This window comes from Argopecten irradians, chromosome 4 (assembly GCF_041381155.1).
Source record: "Argopecten irradians isolate NY chromosome 4, Ai_NY, whole genome shotgun sequence".
Taxonomy (NCBI): Eukaryota; Metazoa; Mollusca; class Bivalvia; order Pectinida; family Pectinidae; genus Argopecten; species Argopecten irradians.
Window position 1 is genome coordinate 32282642 of NC_091137.1, and position 23648 is coordinate 32306289.

The 23648-nt window shown below is 36.7% G+C and overlaps 2 protein-coding genes and 1 long non-coding RNA gene across 4 annotated transcripts; 1 reads left to right on the plus strand and 2 right to left on the minus strand.

Moving 5' to 3' along the window:
* The first annotated feature begins 459 nt into the window (after positions 1 to 459).
* On the plus strand, positions 460 to 8709 carry LOC138321329 (uncharacterized). Of its 2 annotated transcripts, none has more exons than XM_069264952.1 (2): positions 460 to 550; positions 3685 to 8709. In XM_069264952.1, the coding sequence occupies exon 2, from the start codon at positions 3717 to 3719 to the stop codon at positions 5256 to 5258; it is 1542 nt and encodes a 513-aa protein (XP_069121053.1). In that variant the 5' UTR covers positions 460 to 550; positions 3685 to 3716; the 3' UTR covers positions 5259 to 8709. The 2 variants fall into 2 exon arrangements, with proteins under 2 accessions (XP_069121053.1, XP_069121054.1); XM_069264953.1 differs by lacking the exon at positions 460 to 550 and adding an exon at positions 911 to 1056.
* Positions 8710 to 9095: 386 nt separating this feature from the next.
* On the minus strand, positions 9096 to 14386 carry LOC138321330 (WD repeat-containing protein 46-like). The gene is made up of 3 exons (XM_069264954.1): positions 14287 to 14386; positions 10231 to 10323; positions 9096 to 9354 (listed from the first exon to the last, which is right to left on the minus strand). Exons 1-3 carry the CDS (start codon positions 14299 to 14301, stop codon positions 9124 to 9126), a joined length of 339 nt encoding a protein of 112 aa, XP_069121055.1. The 5' UTR covers positions 14302 to 14386; the 3' UTR covers positions 9096 to 9123.
* A 2510-nt stretch (positions 14387 to 16896) lies between these two features.
* On the minus strand, positions 16897 to 18631 carry LOC138322478 (uncharacterized). The gene is made up of 3 exons (XR_011208404.1): positions 18612 to 18631; positions 18100 to 18253; positions 16897 to 17055 (listed from the first exon to the last, which is right to left on the minus strand). It is a non-coding gene; the product is annotated as an uncharacterized lncRNA (long non-coding RNA).
* Between the last annotated feature and the right edge of the window lie 5017 nt (positions 18632 to 23648).

Here is a 23648-nt window from a genome sequence, read left to right on the forward strand (position 1 = left end):
TATCGCGAAATTATATTTCCGAAGATTACCGGAAATTTCTCCGAGGGGATCCGATTGCGATGGAATTGTGTTCTTTATAAGTATAATTCAATTAAAGATATCTCTAATTCAAACACAGATATCTCTAATTGTTGTAGAAATACAGATATCTTTATTTTGAATACAGATATCTTAATTTCAATAGGTAAAAACCCAAACGGCTTGCCATAAATGCCGAGTGCTCGCGAACCGAGAGCTCGATCGAAATTTTTAAAACTTCACTCCAGATGTTGATTATGTCGATCAAGCGCTTGAGGTGATTCTTGCCGATAGAAAATACAAAATGTAGTATTTTACATGTCCTTAATAAACTGCCATGTATACTTACTTGTAAATGAAAAATAAAATGTATCATTGAAATATCATATCCGGAAAACAAAATGCACCATTCGTGTTGTGGTTTATATACTTTGGGGATTCCCTGTTTCTATTTCCGGAAACTGGAAGTTATGAATTCTGAACCGTAATCGACGCAAAACAGAAAAATGTAGGCCCGTTTTAAGTTTATAAGGTTTGTAGAGCGACATAAGCATATTTAATTAATTATCCACCAGATTATATCTCTCATTTTGAAATCGGTCACTGTCTTTGCCAATTTTCGAATCGGTGGTGTGGGGAGGGGGTGTTTGTTGACTGGTGAGTATCGGTATTTTGATATTTGATATGTTTGTGGTAACATATAACGTTTATTATTGACAGAAATTCAGGAGGATATTTTGATATGTCTGTGCTAGTCCTATATATTATTGAAAGAATGTCAAACTTCAGTGCTCAAATAAGTATATGTCTCTCCTCCCATCTTTTTCAAAGCCCTCGCCCTTGAAGACATACCTGTTACCTGTCGTAGAGGTCTTCATATTATAGGCCGGAGGCCTCTCTGACCCATCACATTTACGTTTTCTGGTTCCGGAAGGTTATGGAAACAGCTAGGGTTGAATTTGAGTTCATGATATTTCCAGTAACTGTTCAGGCTGCTCTTGAAGGTGTTGATGTTTTCAGCATCAACTATATTATCTGGTAGTGTGTTCCAACTGTTGATGACGCGTTGTGAAAAGTTGTATTTTCTAATATCTAGTCTACAGTTACTCTTTAGTAACTTATATTTGCTTCTACGAGTCACAGATCTTTGGTTGAATTTAAACAGGTTGTCACGGTCACAATGATATATTTCGTGGACTATTCTAAACACTTCAATCATATCTCTACGGAGTCGCCTGTATTCTAATGAAGGAATTCCTAACTCTAATAGCCGTTCGGGATATGATTTGTGAGCTATATTTTTTACTAGCTTAGTGGCACGGCGTTGAATCCTTTCAAGAGTAGACATGTAGATCTACGAGACTCCGTGGGTAATTAAGATGGGCGCCACTTTTGTAACAAAGGACGAGAAAAATTCAGAAAATGTTGCAGCCAGACTGGTTTTCGAACCTTGGACCTCTGAAAATTAACCAAATGCTCTATCTAACTGAGTAGAACAGTACTGGTCCTACCATTGCTGGGAGGGTCATCATCGATACTCAAGGGGTTACTATCACTGTCGTGATATCCACCCCTGGACTATGTCATAGCTAAACTGAAGGCTCTGCTTTTTTTGATGTTGTGAAACAGCAATCTTAGGTATGCTCGGCGAACCTGTGCACATCTAAACAATAAAACCACTCTGCGTTGAAAATTAAATATTGTTTTGTTCATTCTACATACAACTTGATGGTATTAATAAATCGAACCTTAGTATTCAAAAATACAAACATTGAATTTGTACATACATATGCTCCATAGACGGTGTGTTTTGAGTGTTCAGTTGGGACTATATGATTTTGGTCTCACTACGTGTCAACTTGACTCCCGAGATCACGAACAACGCCTTCTTTGATGTCTCCCTCTGCAGCAGACTTTCGGTTGATGTTGAATTGTGTGTGGTTTTTTCCAATTCTACGTAATTCATGCTGCTGATCGATTAATGTAATCAAAAATGAAGATAATTCCAAAAGAAAGTTCCTATACGTTTATAAAGCTTTTGTGTTTTGGTTTCATTGACAAACTATATTTGATGGATTTATTGCGCAGTATAAGTTAATAGTTTCCTTCCTTGTTCTGTTACTGGGAGTTGTGTCTTTTCTTTATCGACAACAGCGTTATATTAACAGGGAAAAAATTCAAAATATATCAACATAAACTTACAAAATGTAATGATAATATAGATCTATATATGTACGATCCACTTAAAGTGACAAATGAAGTTATATTGCCTTGTAATCTAGGGTAGCCTTACGAAGTCCGATGCATTGCATGAATTTTCTTGACGTTAGCATTCTTATGAATTCAAAAGAAATTTGAGTGTTATAAGTAACCAAATAAAGTACCTTTAATTTGGCAAAAGTATCTGGCCATGGTTTATTATTTGTCAAAAGTTGACAAAGCAAATTAAAAGGCACATGTTCTTCACGATAATATGTCGACTAACTGTTAGGCTTACGAAGACTTGCTAAAGTCTGATGCATTAAATGAAGTTTTCTCGATGTTAACGACAAGCGTTCTTGTCAATTTAACAGAAATCTGTGTGTTATACGTAACGAAATAATGTACCTTTTATTTTGCATAGGTATCTGGCTATGAACTTTGTATTTTTAATCTTTTAAGAGACATTGATAAAAACGATAATTTTAGTAATTAATAAAAAATTATAAAAAAAATGATAGGTTCTACTCAGATTCTGACCGGATTTATTGGTGCTGAAATCGTTATTTCAGAAATAATTTAAATGTAAAAATTATTTCAGTTATTTTAGGAAAATTAGTTATTCAACTTATTGTTCTTGAAACATCTTTTAATATCATAAAATAAATACGGTATACCGTATATATATATGTTTAACTCCAAAATTCAGCACTGCACACCTAGTATACTTAAATCAATATTTAAATGAAAAACAAATTTCTTTATTCCTCTGTTTGAGTCCTTCATTCATTTATGGGGCCGCGGTGGCCGAATGGTTAAGATGTACCGACATATTACCACATGCCCTCCACCTCTGGGTCGCCAGTTCGAATCCCATGTGGGGCAGTTGCCAGGTACTGGCCGCTGGTCGGTGGTTTTTCTCCGGGTACTCCGGCTTTCCTCCACCAACAAACCTGGCACATCCTTAAATGACCCTGGTCGTAATAGGACGTTAAACTAATCAAACCAAATCATTCACAGCATCTATGAGTGGCCTTGGAACTTTGATTAAAACAAATGAACAGGTAGGTTGGTCCTTTGTTGTGAATCAAAAGAATCAAATAACGGTACACTGTTGACTAGTGTTGCTTTGATTAATCTTCAAATGAATTCTCTGCATGCCTGTTATTGGTCCGGTTTTCTCCTGACCTGCCTTCAGTTTTAGTATGAGATAGTCCAGGGGTGTACAGAACAACAGTAACTTATGCTTGTGAAACTGGTATGTGTATCTTGGTATATTTATTTCACCTAATGATTTTCAGTAAGTATCGGTATAGAGTAGAGAGTGTCTTTAATATCACCTTCCAGTATACTCTTAATTACAATGTTTGAGCCTTTTAATGTGAAAGATGTGAAATTCCAGCCTCTCTGACTGTATACTGACAGCTAGGATTACTTTGATTCTATATATATATATTACTTTTGCAGGTAGAAGGCCTCGACTGACAATGTAGCCAGTTATGGCTGGAGGAAAGATTAAAATCCCACCACCTTATATAGAACAGGAGACATGCCCCATATGTATGGACAATTACAAAAACCCCAAAATTTTACCATGTAGTCATACCATGTGTCAGGAATGCCTGGAGAAACTGCTGGCAAATGGATACCGATCAGAAGTGCTTGTTTGTCCGATTTGTAGGAAATCACATCAGGTACCTGATGGTGGTGTGGAAAAATTTTTGCCAAACTATTTTGTTTCCACTTCATCAGAACAATCCGTAACTACATGTCATGTATGTGATAATATCTTATCGGATTTTCATAAGAAATCAGGAAGATGCTCATATTGTAACGGACAAATGTGCGCGGGCTGCTATAAAAACCATAGCCACCCAGAGAACGAGATCAGAGGATTTCAACAGGAAGATGAATACAGCGATGGGTTGGATTTGGACGGCTCTCATCGCACAACTATGCATAACCTTATGATGCAGCTTCAAGGCAAGGCTCAGAGTATCATTACTGGGAGTATGAGACATTCATTTCAGTGTGAACAGCAACAAGCTCCCCAGCAAACAAAGATCACTCGCATTCTGGCGACCAACGATAACAAACTTTGGATACTTGTAGGAAATGGGCCTTTCATTATCAAATACGATTACAAAGGTGTAGAATTGGATCGTAAGTTTGTGGATGGGATATTATTGGACATAGCACTACACCATGACGGTTATTTACTGATGATCTTAGAGAACTACAACTCGGTAATGTCCTATAATGAATCTCAAATAAGAGAGTATGTAAGTGCAGCGGAAAGTCTCTGTCCACGGCGAATCCTTATGTTACCAACAGGGTTTCTATTGGTGACTGCTGTAAACTTGACCTCTGATCAGCGAAATCATGTAATTCTTGTGTATAACACTCAAGGTTCTATCATTAACACTATACAATGTCACCAGCAGAGTGTGCCATTCGGCCCAATTATCTCACTTGCCTGCAATCGGAAAGACTTACATATTTGTATTGTGGACGACAAGCAACATTGTGTGCTCTTTTTGAGGGAGGGGTCCTCGCCTCTTTGCTACACTCGACCTAATGGGTTTCCTACTAGAAATCGTGGAGGAGGTATCACCGATCCCAGGTATAGAGGTTTTCGACCAAAATGTCTAAGTTGTGATTCTAAAGGAAATGTTTATGTGTATGATGATGCATCTGGTATGATACATGTGCTCAATTCCTCTGCCAAACTTCTTGGCCTTGTTCTCACAAATGATGAGGAGTTGTCTGGAAATCCAAACAGTATTACCATTGACAATCAAGATAGGCTTGTAATTGGAGACGAATTGTCAGGAAAAGTTCGCATTTATGAAATTGATGCTAATTACAATAACCTTGGTCAAGTGGAGGAAGACACTGGGGCCTTTTTTGCATCACTTCAACAGCGTTTAAATAATGGAGGGGATGGCGTTGTACAAGAACTGGCAGATCTCTCAAACAGTATGAATTTCAACCCAGATTCTTTAATGAATCTTGTACTTGATGGACATGATAGTCACTGATTACTCAACAAAACCTGACTCAATGGGAATAATTCACGTATAATGTGATACCTGATAACGTTTGTGCGGTACCAGTATTTCCAACTACATTAGCGTACAATGTCATTCTATCACTAATAGATGCAATAATCCCACACAAATGTTATCGGGTATCAAGTGGTAAGTGAATGATTCCCGTTATACCAGCAAGGATTTAAAATGGAATTTAAATTTAATCAAATGTGTGATGAAGTGTTGTTAATTTATTTCTGATCTATCAGACATTTCATGGTCACTCTGCATTGACTCTAGATATTTTTCTCATTATATATATTTATGTGTGTGTGTAATACTGTGTCAACACAGCATTACACATATTAATAGAGAAGGAAAAATATATCTATAGAACCAAAAGCCGGTGATTAAACAAAGGGAAGTAACTGTGGTTGATCCAAATGCTGGAAATTGTGGTGAATCAATGACTGTGATTACAGTTCTATTATTGGTGCTTTTCTAGTAATAATACTGCTCCTCATAAGAACGAGGAAGCTGTTGATTAAGAAATACTATGCTCATGTCTCCATAATAAGTCTTGGAGTAAAGATTTTATCAATATGAAACATATATGCTTTAAATAGTTTAATACATGTATTTAAAAACATGATACAAAAAAAGATAACTTTGAATGTGGCAGTCTGTCTTTATATTTAGAATGGCTTTTTAATGAGTGTATGATGACTGACCATAGTAAAATATGTGCTTATTATAAACTCATTCATCTTTTCAAGTGAAAGCTACTTGATAGATTGACTGAAATGATACAAACATGTACATATTCATTGTGAACAGAGGTCACTTCTTATTTGAAATGTTATAGTGATGGGACATAAGTATTCATCACTTTTTTTCCCCAAATATATTCAATGTATTTTAGGTCAGGATGACCTATTGTCATCATGCTCCGTCCGTCGTCGTGTGCAGTGCGCCGTCCGTCATGCGTAAACTTTTCATTCAAACGACTTCTTCTCATTAACAGAAAAGCCCAGGACACTAGCTATATATAGTATTTGGCCTGTACCATGCTGGGATGAAGGGCTACCAAGTTTGTTAAAATTAATGACCTTGACCTTCATTCAAGGTCACAGGGGTCAAAAAGGCTAAAATCTTTAATCGGCATCTTCTCAAGAACCAGAAAGCCCAGGCCCTGATTTCTCGAAACATAAGTACAGACTTAAGTCAAAACTTAAGTTTTTCTCCTTATGTAACTTATATGAAAATTTATGACTTAAGTCAGTTTTTGACTTAAGTTTGTTTCGAGAAATCGGGGCCAGAGTACTGATATTACACCTGTAGCATGCTTGGATGAAGGGCTATCGAGTTTGTTCAAATGAATGACCTTGACCTTCATTCAAGGTCACAGGGGTCAAATAGGCTAAAATCCTTTAAACAACTTCTTGTGAATACCTTAGAGGCTTAATGACCTGATATTGGGCCTGTGACATGCTGGTAGCTACCAAGTTTGTTAAAATGAATGACCTTGATCTTCATTCAAGTTCACAGGGGTCAAATAGGCTTAAATCATTAAATCCTTAAATAACTAATAACTTCTTCTCAAGAACTGAAAAGCCCAGGGTACTTATATTGAGCCTTTAGCATGCTGGGATGAAGGGCTACCAAGTTTGTTTAAATGAATGAACTTGATCTTAATTCAATGTCACAGGAGTCAAAATTGCTAAAATCTTTAAATGACTTCTTGTGAATAACAAAGAGGCCTAGAGACCTGATATTGGGCCTTTGACATGCTGGGATGAATAGCTACCAAGTTTGTTCAATTGAAAAACCTCGACCTTCATTCAAGGTCACAGGGGTTAAATAGGCTAAAATCTTGAGATAAATTCTGGTGAATAACAAAGAGGCCTAGAGACCTGATATTGGGCCTGTGATATGCAGAGATGAAGGGCTACCAAGTTTGTTAAAATTAATGACCTTGACGTTCATTCAAGGTCACAGGAGTCAAATAGGCTAAATCCTTAAATGAATTCTTCTCAAGAACAGAAAGGCCAAGGATACTCATTTCGAGCCTTTAGCATGCTGAGATGAAGGGCTACCAAGTTTGTTCAAATGGATGACCTTGATCTTCATGCAAGGTCACAGGGGCCAAATAGGTTAAAATCTTTAAATGACTTCTTGAGAATAACTAGGAGGCCTAGGCCTAAGTAATTGTTTGGGTGATCAACCAAATTTAGGTATATGTTTGATTGAAAGTCTATGTGTTTTGAAATATTACCACTAGACCTCCACCTCTTGGTTTCAAGTTTGAATCCTTGGAACAGACTATAGGTTGGTGTTTTTTTCTTCCATCTCCAAAACCTGGCACAACTTTAAATAACCTGGCTGTTAAAATGATGTGAAAAGAGACATTGTGTATGACTATTCGATTCCTTTCAAATGTTGAGTGTTATTAGCAACAGCCAGCATTCATTAAGCAAAAACCATTCGTAACGTAAAGCTGACTTCTATTTTTGTCTTTCAGTACTGTTATATCAACCCTCTAGTTAATGCATTTGATGTTTCTTGGCCAAGTTTGATCAATGTTCCCAAAATAAACTTATGAAAAATAGCAGAAATAATGACACCGAGCCTTATCAAATTTAAATCATTAACTTGAAATTGCCATAGAAGAACATTACAGCAGTAAAGAAAACAAGAAGTTCAGGATGATGATGGTATTGAATTTTAACAACTTTATTGCTTTGCTGTTATGCTGACTTTGTGTGTAGTTTGTTGGGTTTAAATACCATGGTGTTACAAAGGAAGAGGGAAATACATAGAAAAGGTCTTTCCTCTTCCGATTGACTATTGTTTATCATTCTTTAATGGGTGCCAAGATACCCATCTGGAATCTCTTGTTATACATAAGTATATGTATCATTATTGAGGGCCGAGTGGTTCAGATGTCTCGACACAAGCCCTCTACCTCTGGGTCGTGAGTTGGCAAGTGGGAAAATGCCAGGTACTGACTGTTGGTCGGTGGTTTTTCTCCATGTACTCTGGTTCTCCACCACCAACAATCCTGGCTTGTCCTTACATGACCTTGGCTGTTTCATAAAATTAACTTAATCAAACCTCTCTTGTATTATAATCATGCAGAATTAACTCTATTAAATGGGTATGTGCAATATTGGTGCTTTTGTATAAATCCTTTACTGTAACATTCTATTGTGTTGTAGGTGGTCATAAAACTAAATAATTTATGCAACAACTAAATGTTGTAATTATCTATAGATGAATTTCATGTAACCTCCAAACTACGACACGGAAAGTGAAACAATTAAAGTGTATGTATACAGTGTGCCAAACTAATTATTATCATGACTTCCTTCAAATTGCTGTGATAAATATCAATTATGTACAAAGTAATAGAGAAATTGCTATTTATTTTATCAAATAAAGACATCTGGAAAACAGAGAATTCTCAGTCTTTATTTGTGTGTGTACTCACTGTTTAGTGGGACTTATACATGTATTACAGGAAATTTAAGGTGCTTGAAACATAAAGTTTTTGGTTTGAATTTCATGTGTATCTTTGTCAATACAAAGTTATGTTGATGCAAAACGTTTCAGTTGATGAACTGATGAACATAAATGTTATTGGATACAATGTTTATTTTACAATCAGAAATTTGTTTTAAAAAGTTGGAATATTTTCTTGTCAATTTATGACACAAGTCTAATCTCTTATCTTACCATGAAGCATCAGTTCCCTTTTCCCTAAATAAAATTTTCATTTCAGTATAAATCCTCTTCACACTGCAAATTACCTTCAGGTATGTTTGTACACATAACAAAAAATCTTCATTTTTACAACAAACATTTAATAAAATTATCAGGATTGTGTTTTTTCAAATCTTTTTAGCACATCTCCTGACGTTGAAGCTCGGTTTCGCATATGCTTTTTACTGCGAGCCTTTTCTGATTTGGTTTTCATTTCCTGTCTAATGGCCTGTCTCTGCTGTTCCTCAACCACTCCTTTCTTTCTCTGTTCTCTCTTCCTTCCTTTATTCTTTCCTTTCATCTTGTATTTTGGAGTGTAGTCCATCAATTCTGGCTTCAGTGACTGTAAAAATACAATTACTTACATGTAGTACTTAATCGATAGTTGATTTATAGTTTTGTATTTTTAACTATATTTAAAGATGCTCCACCGCTGACAAATGGTATTTTTTCACTATTAAAAACAGGAGCAGACGATTTAGTATTTTTCTTCAGTTACAAAAGTTACTTACTTTATACCATTACCACCATTGAAAAGTATGAGCTTCTAATTTTACTTCAAGTTAAAAATATGAAAAATGATTAATTGCATCCCGAAAAAAAATCCGTACCACTATATCATATATGAAATGAACAACTGCATGACCATGTACCAAAGGCAAAATAAATTATTTTATATTATTTTTTGTGTTAATTAGACTATTATATACACGATTAAACACCGATTATTGTTCAAATGATGAATATCATTTTTGGTCTGTCGGCGGTGGAGCATCTTTAAAGTTAGGTCATTAAATAAAGAACTTCAGTTAACAATGTAATTACTGGACTGATACGTTATTTTCTAATATTCAAATGAATTTCTGATTATCTTGTTTTTTACAAAATTTCATATGGATACCCAGAGGAAGTCATATGTCAAGTCCTAACAATTTGATGTTTATCTGTGATAAAATATAAAACTAACAACTGACTTATACTAAGACACCCATTACTGTGCTATAATAACTGGTACATTGTTAAAATGGCACTACTCTGATATCACAATTTAGCATCATTGGAGACACTATACTATCCTACACTAACTAATTCATAAAACCAAATCTATACTATCCTACACTAACTAATTCATAAAACCAAATCCTCTTTTTCACAGAAAAATTTCTATACTGATTTTGTAAGAAGGAGCTAAATGTAGGAGAATTGTAGAATCCCATACCTTGATCTTATTTGTCACTTCAATCCTTTGCTTGAACGTTTTGACATCCACCTCGCCTATCTTATCATTAAGGTGTATCATGTCTGCTGGAATCTGAAGGATAAAAACAAATACATCCAATCATCACTTTCATTGAAGTTAATTAATTCATTCAATCATTGAACCAGTCTTTATGGTTCTGTAGTTAATAATCAATTAGTCTAGAGATGTTTTTTTTTTTTTAATATGAGTTCAAAACAAACCTGTAAATCATATACTGTAAAGCTACCGTAGTAAAAAATTGTGATTTAACTATAAGGGAGAAAAATTAAATTTTTGCAATTTTCAAAAAGGCATATAATATCATTAAATATTATTCAATCATTTCTCCACATTTCATAGATCACATTTTCACAATCATAGCAATGATCTGCCAAATCGCAAAAATATCATCCTCATGAAAACAAGAGGCCCATGGGCCTTAACGGTCATCTGACTCATTGCACAAAACAACAAAGTCACAGTATATTAAAGTTTTGGTTAACAATACAAGGAACTCCTTAGTTGAATATGTAAGTTTCTGAAATAGGTAAATGTCATTCGTTGAACAAACTTGGTAGCCCTTCATCCATATATGGTTGTAACCCATTTACGGATTTTAAAGCCAAATTTCAGCAAAGCTTCCATTTTGGACATCCGCCATACTATCCCCATGGGTCTTAGCTCGGTCCTTTATAAAATATGATTTGTCCTCACCTAAAGTTCCCCTTCAGAATCAATTAAAACCCCTATAGACCAATTTTCCTTGAGATTGGAGACTGAAACCTGAAAACAGGAAGTGGGCCAGCGGCCATCTTGGAAAACCAAAGACTTAATGAAAATGTTTGCATGTTGTTCGGCATTAATTTAAACCCCTATAGACCAATTTTCATTGAGATTGGAGACCGAAATCTGAAAACAGGAAGTGGGCCAGCTAACATTAAGAAAATTTGCCCTTTTGGGGCCCCACACCTCAGCCCCTAGGGGTCGGACCAGACTCATATATATAAAATACGATTGTCCTTCCCCAATTATGTTTCACACCAAATATGGATGAAATCCATCCAAGGATGAAGGACTAGTAGGATTTTTAAAGCTTAAATTAAGAAAATTTCCCCTTTTTAGGCCCCGTCCCTCTGTCCCTAGGGGTCGGACCAGGCTCATTTATATAAAATATGATTGTCCTTCCCCAATGATGTTTTTACACCAAATATGGATGAAATCCATTCAAGGATGAAGGAGGAGTAGGATCTAGCTTAAATTAAGAAAATTTGACCTTTTGGAGCCCCGCCCCTCTGCCCATAGTGGTCGAATCTATTTCATTTATATAAAATATGATTGTCCTTCCCCAATGATGTTCACACCAAATATGGATGAAATCCATTCAAGGATGAAGGAGGAGTAGGATTTTAAAGCTTAAATTAAGAAAATTTCCCCTTTTGGAGCCCCGCCCCTCAGCCCCTAGGGGTAACCAGGCTCATTTATATAAAATATGATTGTCCTTCCCCAATGATGTTTCACACCAAATATGGATGAAATCCATCCAAGGATGAAGGAGAAGTAGGATTTTAAAGCTGAAATTAAGAAAATTTGCCCTTTCGGGGCCCCACCCCTCAGCCCCTAGGGTTCGGACCAGGCTCATTTATATAAAATATGATTGTCCTTCCCCAATGATATTTTACACCAAATATAGATGAAATCCATCCAAGGATGAAGGAGGAGTAGGATTTTAAAGCTAAAATTAAGAAAATTTGCCCTTTTTTGGGCCCCATCCCTCAGCCCCTAGGGGTCGGACCAGGCTCATTTATATAAAATATGAATGTTCTTCCCCAATGATGTTTCACACCAAATATGGATGAAAGAGGAGTAGGAATTTAAAGCTAAAATTAAGAAAATTTGCCCTTTTAGGGCCCCGCCCCTCTGCCCATAGTGGTCCGATCTATTTCATTTATATAAAATATGATTGTCCTTCCCCAATGATGTTTCACACCAAATATGGATGAAATCCATTCAAGGATGAAGGAGGAGTAGGATTTTAAAGCTTAAATTAAGAAAAATTTCCCCTTTTGGAGCCCCGCCCCTCTGCCCCTAGGGGGTCGGACCAGGCTCATTTATATAATATATGATTGTCCTTCCCCAATGATGTTTCACACCAAATATGGATGAAATCCATTCAAGGATGAAGGAGGAGTAGGATTTTAAAGCTTAAATTAAGAAAATTTCCTCTTTTGGAGCCCCCGCCCCTCTGCCCCTAGGGGTCACCAGGCTCATTTATATAAAATATGATTGTCCTTCCCCAATGATGTTTCACACCAAATATGGATGAAATCCATCCAAAGGATGAAAGAGGAGTAGGATTTTAAAGCTAAAGTTAAGAAAATTTGTCCTTTCAGGGCCCCACCCCTCAGCCCCTAGGGTTCGGACCAGGCTCATTTATATAAAATATGATTGTCCTTCCCCAATGATATTTTACACCAAATATAGATGAAAATCCATTCAAGAATGAAAGAGGAGTAGGATTTTAAAGCTAAAATTAAGAAAATTTGTCCTTTTTTGGGCCCCATCCCTCAGCCCCTAGGGGTCGGACCAGGCTCATTTAGATAAAATATGAATGTCCTTCCCAAATGATGTTTCACACCAAATATGGATGAAATCCATCCAAGGATGAAAGAGGAGTAGGATTTTAAAGCTTAAATTAAGAAAAATTTGCTCTTTTGGGGCCCCATCCCTCAGCCCCTAGGGGTCGGACAAGGCTCATTTTATATAAAATATGATTGTCCATCCCCAATGATGTTTCACATCAAATATGGATGAAATCCATCCAAGGATGAAGGAGGAGTAGGATTTTAAAGCTAAAACTAAGAAAATTTGCCCTTTTGGGGCCCCGCCCCTCTGCCCCAAGGGGTCGGACCAGGCTCATTTTTATATAAAATATGATTGCCCTTCCCAAATGATGTTTCACACCAAATATGGATGAAATCCATTCAAGGATGAAGGAGGAGTAGGATTTTAAAGCTTAAATTAAGAAAATTTCCTCTTTTGGAGCCCCACCCCTCTGCCCCTAGGGGTCGGACCAGGCTCATTAATATAAAAATATGATTGTCCTTCCCCAACGATGTTTTACACCAAATATAGATGAAATCCATCCAAGGATGAAGGAGAAGTAGGATTTTAAAGCTAAAATTAAGAAAATTTGCCCTTTTTTGGGCCCCATCCCTCAGCCCCTAGGGGTCGGACCAGGCTTATTTATATAAAAATATGAATGTCCTTCCCCAATGATGTTTCACACCAAATATGGATGAAATCCATCCAAGGATGAAAGAGGAGTAGGATTTTTAAAGCTTAAATTAAGAAAATTTGCCCTTTTGGGGCCCCACCCCTCAGCCCCTAGGGGTCGGACAAGGCTCATTTATATAAAATATGATTGTCCATCCCCAATGATGTTTCACACCAAATATGGATGAAATCCATCCAAGGATGAAGGAGGAGTAGGATTTTAAAGCTAAAATTAAGAAAAATTTGCCCTTTTGGGGCCCCACCCCCTCAGCCCCAAGGGATCGGACCAGGCTCATTTATATAAAATATGATTGTCCTTCCCCAATGATGTTTCACACCAAATATGGATGTAATCCGCTCAAGGGTTAAGGAGGAGTAGGCTTTTGTATAAATAGTCTTACGCACGACGCACTGCGCACGGCGGACGGCGCACGACGACGGACGAAACACGATGAAATAGATCATCCTGACCTTCGGTCAGATGACCTAATAACCATCTTTATGGTAATACAAACAAATACAACCATGTGTAAACAATTTTATTGTGAGAGATCCAAGTGTCTGAAGAAATCTAGAAATGTGTAAGACAAAAATACTCCCATCTCCATATCATATACGTGACAGGAGGCAGCAGGACGGATCTAAGGAACACGGTAAAACTGTCATGGTGGGAACAAGAAACACTGCCATCAAATGCAGGGCTGAGGAGTGATTATAGGCCAACACCATGTCTGATGTAAGTTTTAAGAAATGAAGGTATACCTTGTCCAGCAGCATCTTGACCTCAGCCTGACGTCTTTGCTTTTTTACTCTGGAAAGGATTAGCCTCTAGGGCATCAAAATTGGGGCTCACCAGCACCTGTAGGTTGAAAATAGGTCAGAATCAATCTTCTACCATAAATTTCAAATTGATTAAATATGATAGTATACATGTGTAAAGACCAAAGTATAGGAACACATTTGAAATATTGATATGAAAAGAAAGAAAACGAAAAAAAGATTTTAGGGCCAAGAAACACATCAAGAAACTGATAGCATTATAACAATGTATTCACTCAGGTACTAATAAAAGTTAAGTTTGAATTGCTTCTACAGAAAATGATTTAAGCTATTCATATTTGAGAACATAAATTAAAACATGGTTATAACGAATCTCTTGGGACCATTAAAATCATTTCGTTATAAGCAGTCTGTTATATACATATTACAGATACCTCATACTAGGCACCTCGATGGAAATTGGAAAATTACTACATTATATTAACCATGAATTATTATGTGTAAGTTAACAAGAGATCCCAGAGGGATCTTGGCGCCCACCAAAGATTGATCTATGTGTCTGACAAATGAAAGAGGGATCTTTTCTCTGCTTTTCAAACTTTAAACTATCAAAATCCAAGATGGTGGTCGCAAAATGCAATAGGCAGAACTAGGGTCCTAGAGGAACCAACATATGATATTTGAGAACAATCCCTTCAATACTTTCTGAGAAATAGCGGTAACAAACTATTAACTATCAAAATCCAAGATGGCCACCGGTCGGTCATTCTTGTTGACCGATCAGTCCCAAAATGCAATATGCACAACTGGGGTCCTAGGGGAACCTACATATGAAATTTGAGAAAGATCCCTTCAGTGCTTTCTGAGAAATAGCGGTAACAAACTTTAACTATCAAAATCCAAGGTGGCTACCTGGTGGCCATCTTGTTGACCGATCAGTCCCAAAATGCAATATGCACAACTGGGGTCCTAGGGGAACCTACATATGAAATTTGAGAAAGATCCCTTTAGTGCTTTTTGAGAAATAGCGGTAACAAACTTTAACTATCAAAATCCAAGATGGCTACCTGGCGGCCATCTTGTTGACTGATCAGTCCCAAAATGCAATATGCACTACTAGGGTCCTAGGGGAACCTACATATGAAATTTGAGAACAATCCCTTCAATACTTTCTGAGAAATAGCCGTAACAAACTTTAACTATCAAAATCCAAGATGGCTGCTTGTCGGCCATCTTGTTGACCGATCAGTCCCAAAATGTAATATGCAAAACTAGGGTCCAAGAGGAACCTACATATGAAATTTGTGAACAATCCCTTCAATACTTTCTGAGAAATAGCGGTAACAACTTTAACTATCAAAATCCAAGATGGCCACCGGTTGGCCATCTTGTTGACCGATCAGTCCCAAAATGCAATATGCACAACTGGGGTCCTAGGGAAACCTACAAATATGAAATTTGAGAAAGATCCCTTCAGTACTTTCTGAGAATTAGCGGTAACAAACTTTAAACTATCAAAATCCAAGATGGCGGCTGGTCGGCCATCTTGTTGACCCGATCAGTCCCAAAATGCCAATATGCACAACTAGGGTCCTACGGGACCTACATATGAAATTTGAGAAAGATCCCCCTTCAATACTTTATGAGAAATAGCGGTAACAAACTTTAACTATCAAAATCCAAGATGGCTGCCTGGTGGCCATCTTGTTGACCGATCAGTCCCAAAATACAATATGCACAACTAGGGTCCTAGGGGAACCTACATATGAAATTTGAGAAAGATCCCTTCAGTGCTTTCTGAGAAATAGCGGTAACAAACTTTAACTATCAAAATCCAAGATGGCTACCTGGCGGCCATCTTGTTGACCGATCAGTCCCAAAATGCAATATGCACTACTAGGGTCCTAGGGGGAACCTACATATGAAATTTGAGAAAGATCCCTTCAGTACTTTCTGAGAATTAGCCGTAACAAACTTTAACTATCAAAATCCAAGATGGCGGCTGGTCGGCCATCTTGTTGACCGATCAGTCCCAAAATGCAATATGCACAACTAGGGTCCTAGGGGAACCTACATATGAAATTTGAGAAAGATCCCTTCGGTGCTTTCTGAGAAATAGCGGTAACAAATTTTAACTATCAAAATCCAAGATGGCTACCTGGCGGCCATCTTGTTGACCGATCAGTCCCAAAATGCAATATGCACTACTAGGGTCCTAGGGGAACCTACATATGAAATTTGAGAAAGATCCCTTCAGTACTTTCTGAGAATTAGCCGTAACAAACTTTAACTATCAAAATCCAAGATGGCGGCTGGTCGGCCATCTTGTTGACCGATCAGTCCCAAAATGCAATATGCACAACTAGGGTCCTAGGGGAAACCTACATATGAAATTTGAGAAAGATCCCTTCAGTACTTTCTGAGAAATAGCGGTAAACAAGAATTGTTAACGGACGGACGGACGGACGGAAGGACGGACGGACGGACGGAAGGACGGACGGAAGGACGGACGGACGACGGACCACGGACGAAAGGCGATTTGAATAGCCCAACCATCTGATGATGGTGGGCTAAAAATGTGCTTTACTGAATCAAAATACCTGGTATGAGAGTAGACTTTCGAAACCTCGTTCATGGCCGACACCAAGAACATCTTTCAAAGGGACAGAATTGTGTATTTAATACAGATCCTGGCAGCTGATGACACATGTAAGGGGAGGTAACTGTCTGTCTACAGCAGTCCTTGTATACCTGTACAGAGATCAAAGAAAAATGACACATGTAAATGGAGGTAACTGTCCGTCTACAGCAGTCCTTGTATACCTGTACAGAGATTAAAGTAAAATGACATATGTAAAGGGAGGTAACTGTCAGTCTACAGCAGTCCTTGTATACCTGTACAGAGATCATAGTAAAATGACACATGTATGGGGAGGTAACTGTCAGTTTACAGCAGTCCTTGTATACCTGCACAGAGATCAAAGTAAAATGACAAATGTAAGGGGAGGTAACTGTCAGTCTACAGCAGTCCCTTGTATACCTGCACAGAAATCAAAGTAAAATGACACATGTATGGGGAGGTAACTGTCTGTCTACAGCAATCCTTGTATACCTGTACAGAGATCATAGTAAAATGACACATGTATGGGGAGGTAACTGTCAGTCAACAGCAGTCCTTGTATACCTGCACAGAGATCAAAGTAAAATGACACATGTATGGGGAGGTAACTGTCAGTCTACAGCAGTCCTTGTATACCTGCACAGAGATCAAAGTAAAATGACACATGTATGGGGAGGTAACTGTCAGCCTACAGCAGTCCTTGTATACCTGCACAGAGATCAAAGTAAAATGACAAATGTAAGGGGAGGTAACTGTCTGTCTACAGCAGTCCTTGTATACCTGCACAGAAATCAAAGTAAAATGACACATGTAAAGGGAGGTAACTGTCAGTCTATAGCAGTCCTTGTATACCTGTACATAGATCAAAGTAATATGACACATGTAAAGGGAGGTAACTGTCCGTCTACAGCAGTCCTTGTGTACCTGCACAGAGATCAAATTTAATATGACACATGTAAAGGGAGGTAACTGTCCGTCTACAGCAGTCCTTGTATACCTCTACAGAGATCAGAGTAAAATGACACATGTATGGGGAGGTAACTGTCCGTCTACAGCAGTCCTTGTATTCCTGTACAGCGATCAAAGTAAAATGACATATGTAAAGGGAGGTAACTATACACAGCAGTATGCCTCTATTGCTCAAATGAAAAATATTTTCAATCGACAAACCTTACCTCGACTATATTGCCCTTACTGACAGCAAGCATATCCCTTTGACTGAATGCTAAAGAGCTAGCTCCTATACCAATTTGGTAAGACTGTAGCATCTTGTAATTGCGGATATCCCAAATTTTCAGCTTCCTATCTATGCCAGATGTTGCCATGTACCTGAAAATAATGATTGATTATTAAATGAATAAACCAAGCTAAAGAAAGGTCTGGTTAAAGATAAAATCAAGCTAAAGACTGGTCTGATACAGAAGAAATTTAGTTACCCAGAGTATATTTATATTGTGGTTCCAAAAGTTTATTTCCATTATCAAATTATGTAATCTTGCTGGTTGTTCACACAAAATTTTAATAAAAGTTTTATTATCTGGAATGACATCAAAATCAAAAACTTTTCTGTCACCTCAAAACAACAGAATATAAAATAGAAAGTTCAGTTGTCATCAATATGGTCTCCTTTGGTTGAAATTGATGTCTTCCATGGACTGTGTGATTGACTGAGCTAAGAGATACCTACTTTCCCTGTGGGTCCACTGCACTGCTAAAGACCTATACACCATTCCTGTGGCACAGCATCTTTACCAAAGGTTCCTTCACATTAGGTGACCACAATTGTTAACAGTTCCTAGAAACATCAAATCCAATTCAGTATTACATTCAGACATTTTCCACATATCAGATTAATGAAAAATAATTTCGAAATATAAAGAATAAATGAATTAAGTGTTAAGTGACAATTCAGTGAGGTTAATTCTGTTACATAACCAATACCATGATGCAAAATATGCCATAAATTGTATTGTTTTGCATTCCTCATGAAACAGATAACAGAAAATATTGACAAATTTCACGACACTGTTCAGTATTTTACTTGATACTGTCCAAATAGTATAGCAATAAGATTAAGCAGGTACAATACATATGCTATACCCACACCCAAGCTAATGTCACAGAAGTGTCAAATATGCAATACATAACCGCAAAGGAGTTGATGAAAATGTTTTTTAGACAGGACTATACACCTAATAAGGTACTACTGTAAGAGGGATTTCAATTGTTCTTAGCAAAAGATGCTTAACTTCACTTGCATGGGCCAGGATTCCTAATACAAGACGTCCGACAATAATGTGTAATGGTAGACAGTGAGCGAGTTTTGAACATTTCACACACACACTTTCACCACACTTTACATTTCACACACACTTTACATTTCACACACACACTTTACATTTCACACAATTTCATTTCACACACACACTTTACATTTCACACACACACTTTACATTTCACACACACACACTTTACATTTCACACACACACTTTACATTTCACACACACACACTTTACATTTCACACACACACTTTACATTTCACACACACGCACTTTACATTTCACACACACACACTTTACATTTCACACACACACTTTACATTTCACACACACACACTTTACATTTCACACACACACACTTTACATTTCACACACACACTTTACATTTCACACACACACTTTACATTTCACACACACACTTTACATTTCACACACCACACTTTACATTTCACACACACACACACACACTTTACATTTCACACACACACACTTTACATTTCACACCCATTTCACACACACACTTTACATTTCACACACACACTTTACATTTCACACACACACTTTACATTTCACACACACATTTACATTTCACAACACACTTTACATTTCACACACACACTTTACATTTCACACACACACTTTACATTTCACACACACACTTTACATTTCACACACACACTTTAATTTACTTTCACACCACTTTACATTTCACACACACACTTTACATTTCACACACACACTTTACATTTCACACACACACTTTACATTTCACACACACACTTTACATTTCACACACACACTTTACATTTCACACACACACTTTACATTTCACACACACACACTTTACATTTAACATTTCACACACACACTTTACATTTCACACACACACTTTACATTTCACACACACACTTTACATTTCACACACACACACTTTACATTTCACACACACACTTTACATTTCACACACACACTTTACATTTCACACACACACTTTACATTTCACACACACACACACTTTACATTTCACACACACTTTATTAAACGGAAATTTAAAATGGAATGAAAGTTGTCTCCCTAAGTCATTATTTTATTATATCACTAAAGTTGTGAGACTATAATTCGGGATTTTAAGTACTTATAGAATGGAAAGGAACAAACTTACTTCCGTGATTTCAAACATTAGATACATTTTGTTTTCAAAACCGCAACATGACCAATTGTTTTCAACGAAGGTAAAGTCAGCAAGTATTTTTTGTCTACCTAAGTGTATGTGGTCAATAGTGGTGTTCAATCCCAATGAGGTAATCATTATGTTTCAAACATTGCTTTTATTTGTATTCAATGACAGACTCAAACGATATCGAGAAAATAAAATATCCAGAACATTCGACCCAATCTTGTGGCAACAAATCCTTGACATCTATTTATTTGTGCGTTGTCTCCCTAAGTCTGTCTTTTCACGAGGGACCTCTCTTGCTTAGTTTCAACATAAAATATATGAGCATAAATAGGGTAATGTAGCATCTATAATGAGCGGTTGCAATGTTAGTTACTAGTTTCTGATACTGCAGAAACGACCACAATTTGTGCGACAACTGATGACAGGGAAAAGACATAGAGTCCTTATTGTCTCCCTAAGTGTGTGTTTTCATTTTTGGTGTGAAATCCCTATGAAGCATATATTTCAGTTCAAACGTCACTTTGATTTCGTTTTCAATGACAAAACAAATGTTAGCAGGTTTTATCAAAAGTTTTGAAGGTATTTTGTATTAACAAATCCCTGATATATAATTAAGCAATGTCGCCCTAACTCACTATTGTTTTCTACTGCTACAATAACTGTTTAATATTCAGTATAAAAATAAGTATGGAAAGGCTAAAGCACCATGTTTGATGGCAGTAATTCAAATTTCATCAAATCATTTCCATCATTGCATCTGTGCTCACCTAGAAATTTGGAAATAATATTAGTGATATTGGCAAATTAATTATTGCGATCAATGATAACCCGAAGAAGGCGTTTATCCTTTAGAGAAAACATTTAATGCTATTTAATTCTACCAGCAATGTCCTCTTCCGACATCGATCTGTTGAAAGTTACACAAGTAAAGTCAGATTTTGATCTGCAGTAGAAGCAGTGATATGAGTTATATTGATGGGAAACCATCACATGCAAAATAATTTTACAGCATTCTCGAAACTGTCCTAAGTTCAACAGCTGGACATAAAGAAAAAACACGATTTCCTTGGTTGATATTCATGTGTTTGATCACTATCACCGAATACCATTTAAAGATATCACATTCTAGAGCAGCCCTCAGTTTAAATCGTAATTGTATCGACGGTCAATGTATCGTAGCTTCAGTGTCTCCCTAACTCTATGTTTTATTACATTGTGATTATTGGAAGAGCACACAAACTTTGACAAAATGGACTCTTTCTCAATCATATTGAGTTTAATAATAATCAATTACTATCGATATGCAGAATGCATTTTACGTGTAACAAATTCAGAAAATGCCATTCATACTGCTTTCCCAAATTAAACGGAAATTTAAAATGGAATACATGAAAGTTGTCTCCCTAAGTCATTATTTTATTATATCACTAAAGTTGTGAGACTATAATTCGGGATTTTAAGTACTTATAGAATGGAAAGGAACAAACTTACTTCCGTGATTTCAAACATTAGATACATTTTGTTTTCAAAACCGCAACATGACCAATGTTTTCAACGAAGGTAAAGTCAGCAAGTATTTTTTGTCTACCTAAGTGTATGTGGTCAATAGTGGTGTTCAATCCCAATGAGGTAATCATTATGTTTCAAACATTGCTTTTATTTGTATTCAATGACAGACTCAAACGATATCGAGAAAATAAAATATCCAGAACATTCGACCCAATCTTGTGGCAACAAATCCTTGACATCTATTTGTGGGTTGTCTCCCTAAGTCTGTCTTTTCACGAGGGACCTCTCTTGCTTAGTTTCAACATAAAATATATGAGCATAAATAGGGTAATGTAGCATCTATCATGAGCGGTTGCAATGTTAGTTACTAGTTTCTGATACTGCAGAAACGACCACAATTTGTGCGACAACTGTTGACAGGGAAAAGACATAGAGTCCTTATTGTCTCCCTAAGTGTGTGTTTTCATTTTTGGTGTGAAATCCCTATGAAGCATATATTCCAGTTCAAACGTCACTTTGATTTCGTTTTCAATGACAAAACAAATGTTAGCAGGTTTTATCAAAAGTTTCGAAGCTATTTTGTATTAACAAATCCCTGATATATAATTAAGCAATGTCGCCCTAACTCACTATTGTTTTCTACTGCTACAATAACTGTTTAATATTCAGTATAAAAATAAGTATGAAAAGGCTAAAGCACCATGTTTGATGGCAGTAATTCAAATTTCATCAAATCATTTCCATCATTGCATCTGTGCTCACCTAGAAATTTGGAAATAATATTAGTGATATTGGCAAATTAATTATTGCGATCAATGATAACCCGAAGAAGGCGTTTATCCTTTAGAGAAAACATTTAATGCTACTTAATTCTACCAGCAATGTCCTCTTCCGACATCGATCTGTTGAAAGTTACACAAGTAAGGTCAGAGTTTGATCTGCAGTAGAAGCAGTGATTTGAGTTATATTGATGGGAAACCATCACATGCAAAATAATTTTACAGCATTCTCGAAACTGTCTTAAGTTCAACAGCTGGACATAAAGAAAAACACGATTTCCTTGGTGGATATTCATGTGTTTGATCACTATCACCGAATACCATTTGAAGATATCACATTCTAGAGCAGCCCTCAGTTTAAATCGTAATTGTATCGACGGTCAATGTATCGTAGCTTCAGTGTCTCCCTAACTCTATGTTTTATTACATTGTGATTATTGGAAGAGCACACAAACTTTGACAAAATGGACTTTTTCTCAATCATATTGAGTTTAATAATAATCAATTACTATCGATATGCAGAATGCATTTTACGTGTAACAAATTCAGAAAATGCCATTCATACTGCTTTCCCAAATTAAAACGGAAATTTAAAATGGAATGAAAGTTGTCTCCCTAAGTCATTATTTTATTATATCACTAAAGTTGCGAGACTATTAATACGGGATTTTAAGTACTTATAGAATGGAAAGGAACACACTTACTTCCGTGATTTCAAACATTAGATACATTTTGTTTTCAAAACCGCAACATGACCAATGTTTTCAACGAAGGTAAAGTCAGCAAATATTTTTTGTCTACCTTAGTGTATATGGTCAATAGTGGTGTTCAATCCCAATGAGGTAATCATTCTGTTTCAAACATTGCTTTTATTTGTATTCAATGACAGACTCAAACGATATCGAGAAAATAAAATATCCAGAACATTCGACCCAATCTTGTGGCAACAAATCCTTGACATCTATTTGTGCGTTG

Bases quoted from the DNA above. Each gene is read 5' to 3' on its own strand.
- LOC138321330 (XM_069264954.1), bottom strand. The intron at 9,355-10,230 runs GTATGGGATTCT...GTATTTTTACAG, and splicing joins AAGTGACAAATAAGATCAAG to TCACTGAAGCCAGAATTGAT.
- LOC138321329 (XM_069264952.1), top strand. From the start codon at position 3,717: ATGGCTGGAGGAAAGATTAAAATCCCACCACCTTATATAGAACAGGAG.